We start from the raw sequence: 12,899 nt of genomic DNA, 5'->3' as shown, positions 1-12,899 counted from the left end.
CATTATCGACTCTTTCGTCGTCTTATTCGTCTCTTTACTTTGTCATGTTCACTATGTTGATGCTTCGGATTGTTTCGGATTAAAGTAGTAAGCCCGAAGCTTATTTATTGAGAGAATACATTATTTGGCAGGGACATCATCTACAAAATAGAATAATATAATATATAACGAAATAAATGCATCTAAAATAAGTAACGAATATATTATTGACTACTACATCAAGGCATTTAAATACGAAAATAGCGTAGGTCATTAACAGCGTTGCAATCACACTTAGATTACGGGTATATTTACCTACGTCTTAAAATTCACTTGTCAGTTGAAACATAGCTTTATGAGATAAAGTTAGGTACCTACTAATTGAAACATGGTTCATTTTACGTGAGGAATAACGGTATCATAGGTAGTTTCTTCATACTTTACCTAGCTACGTTCGTTTAATTTACCCAATCTGCACTGTTTATATTTATCTGTTTTCGGGGTCTGATTCTGTCGATTTGAAAACGTGTTTCAAAGCAGCGACTGAAATGCGATTCGCATTAAAAGCTTGTTAAAGTGGCAGCGGACACAGACACGGGTCCGAGCGAACAATGCCAGTTACTCCACTTTGACGTGGCTGTTGTTTTTGCTCGCTGCGTGGGCAGTCCATTAATCACAAAGCAGCTCTGTATAAACTAGATAAGCTTTACGGACCCTTTATCTATCCGAGATCGCTCTCCATCCTACTTACAATATTTATATTTCTAATTCAGGTAAGTATATAGGTTTATAATTTTACGTTAATTTTCCTCATCTCGGCGTTGTAAAAAGGGTAAATAAATTATCAGAAATCAACGTTCTAGACTGTATTTATTCCCATTGAGTATACTGGCGGATATTTCAATTTAATAGAAATTACTTGAATCTAAATTTAGTTAATATTATTTCAATCTTGAATAGCAGAGAAGGAATTGAGTACATATTAGGTACCTAGTCCCTTTCATCATATCGAGGAAAGTTTCTGAAATGTAAAGTGACTAAATATTATGCCCATACCTAATGTGAAGTATTCTGCTGCTCTATTATTGTAAAGAGGTTTACATAGGTTTTATGGGTCAAACAGATCACTGTGTTATGTCTTTCCTGTAGACATACACGAGAGTTAAGGGCTATAAAGGGCATAAAGGCTAATTTTCTTATTTAACCCTTATCCACGTGAAAAGGTCCTCCTTTTATTTAAAGAACTATGATAAAATCATTACTTACATGCCCACAAGCTGTTAACTATTGCCCACAGGAGAGAAAACTAGTGTGTTATCGCGAACAGTACATTTTTCTAAAATTAGCCTTTATAGCCCTTAACTCTCGTGTATGTCTACAGGAAAGACATAACACAGTGATCTGTTTGACCCTTATATTTGAATATTATTTATTTTCTTTTGGAACCTTGTCACTGTAAATAATTGAATACGTTACTATAACCCATCATACCTAATAGGGTGATTCTTAAATAGTGTCCAAAAAAATTTTTTTTTCATAAACGTTTTTATTTTTCACATATGATTACATATATCAAAAGTACATACAAAAAGCAATTTTTTGATTCATATGGTCAAGCTTAATACCCTCAGGAAAGGTAAATAAAATGAGTAGGTACATAAACACGGTTGTGACAAAGTGTCCCTCATTTTGGTGGCCAACTCGGCTATTGTGATTTATATACTTATTTTAACATAGCCTAAGTCACTCCTATGACTACGACAAACCTAATGACAGCTCAGACGTTGAAATCCGTCAAACTATAAAAACTGTAGAGCGTGACAACGAATTCGATACACATCATACATACATACAAGCGAAAAACATTGTTTTTTGCTTTGGCAGTCGGGCAATAATAGCAAATGATCTGTAGCTAATAAAAATGCATTCTGAAAAGTGCATATGCCTCTAAATTAATCAAACGAATTAAGAATGACACGATCACGTGTCTATATGTCACGAACGTGGACTCAAAAGTCCATGGCGGTGACAGATTTTTGAGGCCACGGTCGTGATAATTTGGAACATGTTCGATATTATATAAACATTTCCTTTGATTTTGCAAATGTTAAATAATTAGCTTAATCTGCAATGTATGAGGTATATCTTACGTTACAAACAATAACGTGAAACTGCAACTTACTTTTAAAACTCTAACACGGCGGTGAGGCGTTAAGGTTGACCGTTTTTTCAAATGATTTATTTGATTAATTTATTTGTGTATAAATAATTTTCGACAAAACTTCTCCCTTCAGCCATTTGTAAACCTGAGAACAACACAGTGTTGCTGTTCTAAAAAAACTTTAATAAGGCTGCCAGTAGTAAAGATAATTTTGTACCGAGTACCGCATGTTTATATTACCACGCGCGGTGGTGACGCGAAAACTAATCACAAAATGTATGTTGTTTAAAATTATATAAAATCGTTATAAATCCATATAATTTTTAAACAGTGTTATAGAACAAGGATTAGTGTTTTATATTTGATATAAATTATTTCAAAATCACTTCATATTTTTTCAAAAAAAAATCAAATATCACAAAATCTGGGGAAGTCACACTACACGGTCCGTGACATTTCGCACTTGTAATTATTTTTTTATATGTTTCTAATACTCTTAGGAGAATACATTTAGGTTGACCTAAAACTAGAGGTAAATTGCTAAGTATATTGATATAGAGTTTACTTATTTTGACAAAAATACATGCTATTCTTACGTGTTACACAAAAAATGCATATAAATAAGAATTACCCAATAACATAAAGGGTGACCTTAGCCATTGGACAAACCCTGAAATCCCACGTAGGGTTACTTCTCAGAAATGCTCTAACGGTAATATTTTTTTAATTAGAAAAAAGATAAAAAAATAAATTATCAAACAAAAGTTATTTCCAATAATCGACAACAAAAAGAAACATACTGTATTAATCATTGGCAGTGCTTTTGACAATTTGTTTGAATTTGAATCTTATTAATGACATAAATAAAAAAGATAATCAAAACGGTCGAAGAAGGTTTCATACTATTTATTACCTCAGGAGCTACTAACACATACAGGTTGCTCCAAAGTAAAAAAATCGTAATTTGTTAATTTCTTCATAACCGCTACACCGATTGTTATAATACTTTGTATACTGGTTCTAAATACCCTAATGCATATGTACATTTCGGCTTTGTCCAATGGCTAGGGACACCCTGTATATTTTCCATTTTCCATGTAAAAGGAAATTATTATCAATATCGCACTTTTCGGTCGTTCCACTCTTTAGTCGAATCGTGCCGTGCGGCTCACACCGTTTTTATTACATTGTACAACTACAAGGACATGCGCAACCTATTTTAATAAATAGGTAAAAAGTTTGAATGTCTGTCTGTCCGACCATTCCCCCCCCCCCCCCCTTCATCACCGAAACTACTGGTCTAAAATTTTGAAACAAATACACGTAAGTAATAGTTATTTACCTATAGATGACAGGAAAACCTATTACAACTGTGCAGTCAAGCGTGAAGCGGGTTTTTAAAGATATTTCATTCACGTTCCACATAAAAAAAAACATTGTTAATAAAAATTGAGTACCTACCAATGTACGGAACCCTTGGAACGCGAGTCCGACTCGCACTTGACCGGTTTTTTTATGAACCTTCTCATTTTTTCAACAAGCACTAGATTTTAAATAATTAATTAAAATGTCTACTACTTTTATTTAATAAACAGTTAAAATCCATGTTTTTAGATTTCACCCTTCATATGTCTATTTTGCGTGATGGGTTAATTAAAGGTACTATTTTTGCTAGTTCGACTAGAAAGCCTAGGAGATCTTTATTGTTGCCAACGATTTCTCGGAAGGACGGCTGTGAACCATAATACCAATATTGTAGGTACCTACGCGATATTTTGGAATTCGAGAATGACGTAGAATTCTGTAATTCTTTATTAAGAGTAGTAAAATCAAACGTTGGGGCATAGCTGTGGTTGATATATGACAAGTTGTGTCAAAATATTTTCCATAATATTCATATCCAGAGAGGAAAATGAGGACTACGTTTGTATGAAAAGGCGATTTCTTTCGTCTTAATATCAAAGTTTAAAAGATCTAATCCAGGTCATGTTGTTCCAGATTGATTTGGACTCCTTAGTACACGAGTTACCGGAGTGGTTCAAATGGGATTTGCCGCCGAAGCCGGAGACGACGACGACAGAGCAGGCTGAGGACGAAAACTTCAACATATTCCACGACGAGGGCAACATCCAGTATCTGGATGAGTCTTACATTAACCTGCACAAGGAGGAGATCCGGCGACCTCCAAAGGTTTGTATATAAGTTTCCAAATTCAAACAAAAATTGATCATAGTGGATTTTCCAGACTGAAACAAATTTTATTGAAAATGTTCATCATGTTATCGTAACTAATTATAACCGTTGACGTGTGGCCATTATCTGAGCGATCCTGAAATTTATACGGCCCGCGTGTTAGAAACATTATGTACCTAGTTTACTTTGTGTCTACCCACGAGTATTAACCTATTATAGTGAAACACGACCCTCTATCTCAAGGTATCTCGTTTATTTTCAGTTTCTTGTTTGTTTATCTAGTGACCCGCAAACAGTGAATACTGAGGATTACAGACCTATAATAGCATCCACTTTGTAGTGTTATTTTTTAATATCTTCTATAAATTGAATACCTTTTCTTCTTATCCCTACTAAGTAATAATATTGTAAATGCAACTCGCAATCTTATAATTGTATATATGTAATTGCCTATTTTGTAATACATTACCATACGACTAAATAATAAATGCAAATGTAACTATATCTGTCTTTCTGTCTATGGTCTCTTTGTGCTTAAACTGCTGAACCGATTAAGATGACATTTGTTACCAAGACAGTTTGAGGCCCGGATAGGATAATTTTTGTACGTAACACAGATTACAGAACCTTACCACATGTTTACCCAGAGTGAATCTTCACATATCTTTCTTTATATTTAAGGAGAGTCCTAAGCCGGTATTCGAAAGAACGGGACCAGACAACCGGCTGGTCTCAGTGGGAGAAGTATCCTTCGTGGTGCGCAACGAGGCATTCGAGCGCGGCAGCCTGCGCCTGACCTGCATCGCCAGCATATACAACTTGTATGCGGCGCGCGCTGAACTCATCTTTGATATGGAGCAACCGGAGGTGGCCTCCGTGTTAGGAGTGCGAAATGGGGCCCAAGGTGAGTTATACCATAAAGCAAAATTATACACCAAGCAAGCATAGATATTACATTTCTTACTCAAGTAAGAAACTACTAATACTACCGATTTACCGTCGTTTTTTCAGAATTGCGAAATTGCCACGTGGAATGATTACGGAAAGTATTCATACTTGTTAGGAGTCTTTAAACGTAGATATTTAGATATTGTACTAAACACTTTTTATAATATGTATATAAAAAATTACTGCACGTTTCGGATCATGTTTAATGACCTATGTAGTTCTAAAAACACCCAATGCCAAATGCAACACAGCATCGAAGGATACAGAATCTGTATCCTTCGATGCTGTGTTACTTACACAATATATCACAATTCACAATATATTGTGTAAGTAAGCGCTACAAAAATGTAAAACGTTTTTTCTTTAATTTTCACAATGTTTATGTTATTGGTAGACGCGTTGAACAAGCGTTCTACACTGCATAGTTATTATTGCGTTTAAAATAATATTGTCATTGTGTACCTACTTAAAAACTAAGTTGAACAACGTTGAATGAAATTGTTGTAGGTAATACAATTATACAATTTCGTTGTTTTAAACAATGAAACAGAAAACACGTCTAAGTTAGTTTAAAGAAACACGTAGATTTGTTCCAAGACCAGTTCCAGACGAGCTCCACTCTGATAAATTAAAATGGAAACCACTTAGCGCTGGGGTTGTTTTTGCAATCTTGTTAAAAATCTGAAGTATTTTCTCTTAGAAATATGTTGATGAACGATTTTCCACAAGTCGATCCGTCTTATTGCAAGATTTCGATTACTTTATCCACTCGACTTGATTCGGCAGCGCCTGGAAAATTAGGTGATATTTTTTACGTGGTTCGTATATTGAATGTTTTCTGAAGACTGTTGGACTGCATGCGGGTCAGTAGGCTAGAGTGCGAACGCTTTATTTTGTAAAGTTTTATATGATAATAGACCATTTTTTTTTTTACCACACACTAGATGAATTAAAATATTGTAAACATAGACGTAAAAAAGTTATCCTTAGGAGCACTATTTTAACTAAACGTTGGCAGTTATTTTCGTATTAAATACTGCTGCCCAAAAATAAGGTTGAAGTTAGCAATGGGTGGGGTGATAATAATGGGATTACGTAATACTTTAATAAAAAACATACATATATTGTTACTTAGTGAGCCAGGAAATATTTAGAAAATGAGCTATTTATGATGTACCTACTTTTGTTTCAGATTCAAATATCTTCAGCTCATGGCGGATACCAGCTGCGTTCGCACCGCTGCTGTACAACATGCGGTAGTCATCTTCACGTTCATTTTAGTACAAATTCAATTCTAAGGTCTCCATACAGATTGTGATTCTCATTTTGTACAAACTCATAAAACATATCCAAAAGCATGAATTTATCTTCCGTTAAGAATTCCAAGTTTGTTTTATATCACACAGATCTTTAAAATAAGTATTTAATCTTAGTCATAGGTCACACTGGCCAAAGTATAGAATAAATATTTAGTAAATAAATATAGATGGAGAGGGTTTTATTAAGTGAATAGAAAAGTACGCATTTCAAGCATGTAATAGTTGATACATTGTGATAAATATAATGGTTCGTTTTTACGAAAGGTCTGTAGATCTTCCACCGACTGAAATCGCGCGGTGGTTTTGTGCGATAAACGCATTTATGATCCACAGTCAAGTGTAAAAATATGGGTGCATATAACTTACTCAAAAATATGTCCCATAGTTCTTAATTCGCTGACATAAGAGCTATGGGACATATTTTTTGAGTATGATATGCACCCATATTTTTACACACACACGACACCAATTGGTTTTAAACACAGCATTCCGTTTTTATTTTGTTCGAAAACCAAACAATTTTCTACACTACACGATTGATAGTTTTTAGTCTTTTTAGTACATGGTGAAAAATACAGAGTTACAGATCGGGTAGGAATATGAAGGGAGCTAAAAATACAATCTCATTTTGCAATGAGCACTGAATTTAAAATTTAAGAGGAAAGGGGACGGCCGTTTCTCCAGATAAACGTCCCCATTTTCCACTCTAGATATTGACAGTATGGAAAATATTTATACATAATTGGATGTATATTCAGAGCCATGCCCATTACGATTGACTTTTTTCTATGTTTTGATTATGGTAAAAATTAGGAGCGATAAACAGATTTCATGCAAATGTTTAAATTAGAAGCATTTAAACATTATAATATAATTAATTGTGTCAAAGTATTTTCTATAACGTTAATATCCAGAGAGAAAAATGAGGACTACAAATTGTTAAATGGGCGAATTCGCACGGGTCCTTGACTTTCGTCTTAACTGGTTTAGAATAAAACACTCTGATGGAGTCTCTGGTTTTCAGTACCTTTACTACTAAGAGTCAATAATGCTCGTCAAACGCATCGCACAAAAAAACCACGCGCGTCACAAAACAGTTTGTAAGTATTCGACCGTCACGTTCGCCACTAATAATTCAACCTCAAGGTTGCGTGGATGTGCCGTGTTCAACCAAAAGGGTACCACCAAAGGGGTGTGTGTAACCGACAGACCCCTTTGCCTTTTGCTGAAAACCTCACGAATGGTCAGACATATATACTAGTTAGGTGATGGCGTGTAGTCAGTATGTATTATGAATGACAGTTCTCGAAGGATTGCATTAGAATTGGTGCAAAGTGTCTAAGAAGTCTATTATGAATAGACGTTTCATCTAAATAATAAAATTGTGTAAATAGATTTTAGAGTCAGCCGTAAAAAGGTTCATTTTAAGTGAACTGCCTTCCTCAGTTTCTCTTGGCTGTTCTAAGCCACCCTTTGTTTTCGTAATACCCATCTTAAATTTTTGGAACAATGGTAGCGAAGACTGATGGATTAAGTGGACTCTATTAAGTATTCCTGGCCAAAGCAAAAGGGAATTTAGTTTACAATGCTGCGAATTGGCATAATTTAGTGACATCTACGCAATGAATAATACCATTATCACAGTAAGTTTAAGTGACAACAGTAGGCCAGCGATAATGTTGAGCAATTTGAGCATTATTGTGCTTTGTATACTTTTTTCTTCAAACACTGTAGAACAAGGTTATGGGGTTCGCTAAGGCGGTCATATGTAAATAGGTAGTTAACATAAAATATGAGATTCATCGACGTGAAGCTCTAATATTAAATTGAACAACCTTGTTGAGCTTGCTCAACATTTTCTCGGCCACTGGATTGGCAACTGATCTGTCGAGAAACAATGTCAAATAGCGCTCTGGGATAGCATTGCATACATTATGTCTGTGATTGAAAGATAATATTATACATTTGATTTTATATTACTAGAAGCCATCTTAAAGCGGCGTGTTTTAAATATAGTCTTAATACTGTCAGAATAGAGAACATAATGCAAAAAAGTAAAAAATTTGGCTATAATAAAATAGAAGTTATTTAGGTACTTGTTAAATGTTGCAAGCGCAATAACAAGACACATGAATGTAAAATAAATCTGGTTCACGACATTTTACGACTTCAGCACCTGCAACACACCTTTTTCTGGGTACTTTCCATTTCAAGCTATGTAACTTATGAAATGCTTAAAATATTGAGTCCATATTCGGAGAAAATGTTAGTTCCATGAAATTATTATACTGGTAAACACATAATTTGCTACGAGATACCACATTTAATTTCATGTCTAGTTACTAAGTTTGATCTAATTTGTCTATGTTGATTTAGAATAAATAGGTACCTATAGATTGTATTAATGAATGGATTAATTAAAATGTGTAAATAATAATTATTAAGATCTATGTAAATTTAAATTAATACAGATTAGAAATTAAACGACGTTGAAATTATTGAAGTGTTTAATTTTTCTCGTTAACTTTACTTTCTACAAAATATAGGTAAGTATTTAATTATTTAAGGGAATTGAAAATGGAGTGATTTAGAAATACGTAATATTTTATTGAATTCTCGGTAATATACATAAAATTAATTATTAACGAGAATTTTCCTTCCTTCCTTGTTTAAATAAAATTAGAATAATTAACTTTAAACGAAATGTATCCAAATCCAATTAATGAGATGACATTTACTCTACCCTATAGGCTTAAACATACGAATATAATATATTATAAGTAAATATGAAATTATAGAATGATTGAAATGATATGGGGCCCATTTCACATAAAACTTATAAGTTCTAGTACCGACTAGCGGTAGAGTCCTTTCAATAGAATGGCACTTTCTTTTGCTTTAATTTCCTATGCAAAAAAGTAACGGAAATTCAAATTTCTTGCCAGATCTTATGAATTGACCTGTAGTCAATAGAACACCCAAACACTTCCCTAAATCGTCGCTCAATACATGTGTGTATTTCTTGCGCTTACAAAAATAACCCAGTAATTTCCCCTTGGAAGTGTTCCGAAGCTTTAATCAATCATAGCTGGGGATTGAGTCCACAATAAACAGTAGAAATGTGGCTATTATCCGCGGAGAAAATCATTTATTGAGGAGTTAGATTGTCGAGAGCAATGGATTACTCAGCTTAGTGCAAATGACGAGCGATTTTATTTCTTTATACGAAGAACGCCAACAATAATATGGCAGTCTTTTTATATTACTTGAGGCGATCTACCCGTGACCACAACATCACCTTCTTACATAACCTTATTTAACGGTCCTTTATTCGTCATTATTTTCTCCTTGAGTAAGGTATGTAGGTATGTACTTCTTAGGTAGTTGAATTTACATCCGTGACAATGTATCTAATGCTCGATAGCTCGAGGTATCTACTTTAAAATATAAAATATATTATCATTATATTGTATCGCTGCTTGTCTGGTAGAAAATACCTCTTGTCATCAAGCCCGATATTTGCACGTGAAGATTTTATTTTGAGCACTAAAATGGCCACATGGCTAATATATCCGCTTTTTGACTGAAAATAAATGCATTCATTATTTGATGCCTTCGGGAATAGTTATAATAATATAGATGATCACTGAAATGTAACATTAATATCATGAATAATTTATGAAATCGAGTATTGCATATGTCTGTCTTGTTAAGTCCCTGCGTATTCCCTATAGCATATATTAGGCGTCCGTTGTGTAATAAATATTGAATTAAATACTGCTAATTACTTCGAAGCAGCAATAAAATATTAATTGACGTAATTGAAGCAATAAAATCTCCCAAGCGCACTCAAACGTGCAATCGTTAACGGAAAACGCATCTTCCAATATTTCCAATGGCGCGAAAAACAATAAACGGGAATTATTATTTGGTGGCGCAGCTCACAATGAAGCCAACAATTTATTTTCCATTACTTCCCATTGTGGCAGCAACGCAAAACCAATAACAATCTGTTACGTTTTACAGTCTAAGGCTTTCGTCGGCCACTATTGTCCGACCCTTACTTTGCACGGCTGCTCTTTTCATTTACTTCTACTTTATTGGAGGAAACCCATTACGCAGCAAGCTGTCACCATTCAACGACTCAGTTATTCAGCTTAAAGATTCCCACAAAAAGAAAGAGTTTAAATGAAGTCTTACTTAATAAATGAAGGTGTACAGTCAGCAAGTAACGTAGAGCCACATCGTGAACCAGTCTCTTTGACTAAATGAGTCTGATGTTATTTTACTAGATAACATGGTAATAAATAAATAAATAATAAAAATATTCATTTTCTATAACTACTTATTGCTAAGTTACCTACGTTGTGTATTTTTTTCATGCATGCAAAATAAACTAAGTAAAAATGCAAATGAGTAACGAACATCCAGCTTATTTTTTTTTAGGTTACTTATGTGAAATATGTATTTATTTATTTAAATAACAAACTTACAATAAAAAGTAACCTAAAATTAAAACTACCTTATTACTTTCATTGCATTTCACTTTGAGCATTTACGTAACTAATTTTATTCTACTGCTGACTGTACTTACGTAAGCTTTACTACAAATGGATATGAATAAAGGACTAAGGACTTAGGTTGCTTGCCTTCGTTTATTAAAAGCTAATAGGTATTTCAATTTTCTCTATAAATCCGCAAGCTAGATTATTCATACAGTCACTACGTACCTGTAAAGCTGAATAGGTAATATTTGTACGCGGTTTGCAAAGTTTTATATTTTCACTAGAATTCTCTATGATTAAATTAAGCGTTAAATTTACTTGAACTTGAAAATGACTTTTCGTACTCATATCCTAGGGCCTAGGGCATAGAAAATTTGAAACAAAACGGAAAGTTTGATACAAAATGGATAAAGGCTAAACTTGTTTTAATATAGTTTTGTAACTGTGCCGCAACAACAAACTGACAAAATTGATTTAGTTTGGCATTGTAATAGTACGAAAAGGTCGGTAATATAATGAAAGATTAAACAAATCTATCCTTAAAAGCAAAGTTTGAGTTTAAAGGGCGGGCCCGACGCGAGCGAGCTCTGTCTTGCGGTCGGTTCCTAATGGATAATGCCTGTAGGGTCATTACTCTACTGAATTTATTTCAACTTGTTGGTAAACATCTTCAAGAAAATACAGTATACTAGTTAATTTGTCTGATTAGGGTTAATCATGACTTTCTTAAGGCGGCTCAGGCGAGCCATTGTCGCATTAGCTTTGAGTTTCTAAATTAAGTATTGAGCACTTAAGCCAACGGAGCCCCTCGATACCTATTCAAGGATGAGTGCTCTTTAAACCGAAAGAAAATCCCTCAGAGGGAAGAATTAATCCACGTCTCGTTGAGAAAATTTAACTTAAACCGGTTCACAATTTAGCCTATATTGGACTTTTTAACTGAGCAGCTTTATTAAATTGGTACATTTGCTTCGTAGCGCTTTATAATGCCGTTTCAAATGATACTTATTGGCAGACCTCTGTGGATATTAAACGTACCAGTTAATAATGAGAAATATGGCCTGCGGAAGCAAATAATTACCGAACAATAAATAGCGCAGGCTCTGACGCATATTCAGAAATGTAAAACCATTGATACCAATTTTACTTCAATTTCAATGCATGTTGCCCATACTTTAAAGCGAACGGACGGGCATCCGATTTCTTTTTGAGTTATGGTTTTTTTTATGATATTGGAGGTAAATGGGATAATCGCCTGATGGTAAGCGATTATCGTAACCCGCGTTGCCGGCCTTTAAGATGGGAGTGCGATCTTTTCTTGAAGGTTTGGTTTTGGAACAACGTCGATTCTGCATTAGTTGTATCAAAAATGTATTTATTGCTGGTCACTGCTTTATATAGCATTCAGGGGCCCATTTCTCGAATAATATTAGACTAATATTATAAGTCCACGAACTGTCAAATCGTATGTGTTGCCATGGCAACACACTAATAATATTAGACTAATATCGTTCGAGAAATGGGCCCCAGGGTGTCGCGCTGATATTAAAATACTTAATATTTGTATTAAATATTCGTTTCTTAACATGCCCTTATGTGATTGTAATGGAAAGAGATAAATTTAAATGAGCTGAATTCATTAACATGTGAAAAGTGACAATAAGGATGTATATTTATAACTTTTCACATTTACCCACTCGTAGATACCGATAATGATAATATTGTGTTTTCATTGAACCATATTTTCTCGTTCCTCCTTTTACTGCGTCATAATCAATCAAGCAATATATCTTT

At 34.1% G+C, this 12,899-nt stretch overlaps 1 protein-coding gene across 1 annotated transcript in view; it reads left to right on the top strand.

The window, feature by feature from the left end:
- Positions 1-6,950, top strand: part of LOC134793458 (uncharacterized) — a 74,584-nt gene extending 67,634 nt beyond the window's left edge. The window contains exons 5-7 of the mRNA XM_063765034.1: positions 4,139-4,330; positions 5,015-5,237; positions 6,474-6,950. Of these exons, the coding sequence (XP_063621104.1) occupies positions 4,139-4,330; positions 5,015-5,237; positions 6,474-6,541 (483 nt within the window). The 3' untranslated portion in view covers positions 6,542-6,950. The remainder of the gene's footprint in view (positions 1-4,138; positions 4,331-5,014; positions 5,238-6,473) is intronic.
- The last annotated feature ends 5,949 nt before the right edge of the window (positions 6,951-12,899 follow it).

Source organism: Cydia splendana, chromosome 9 (assembly GCF_910591565.1).
Source record: "Cydia splendana chromosome 9, ilCydSple1.2, whole genome shotgun sequence".
NCBI lineage: Eukaryota > Metazoa > Arthropoda > Insecta > Lepidoptera > Tortricidae > Cydia > Cydia splendana.
The sequence above is the reverse complement of the archived record's forward strand: the minus strand, read 5'-3'. Positions and strand labels throughout refer to the sequence as shown.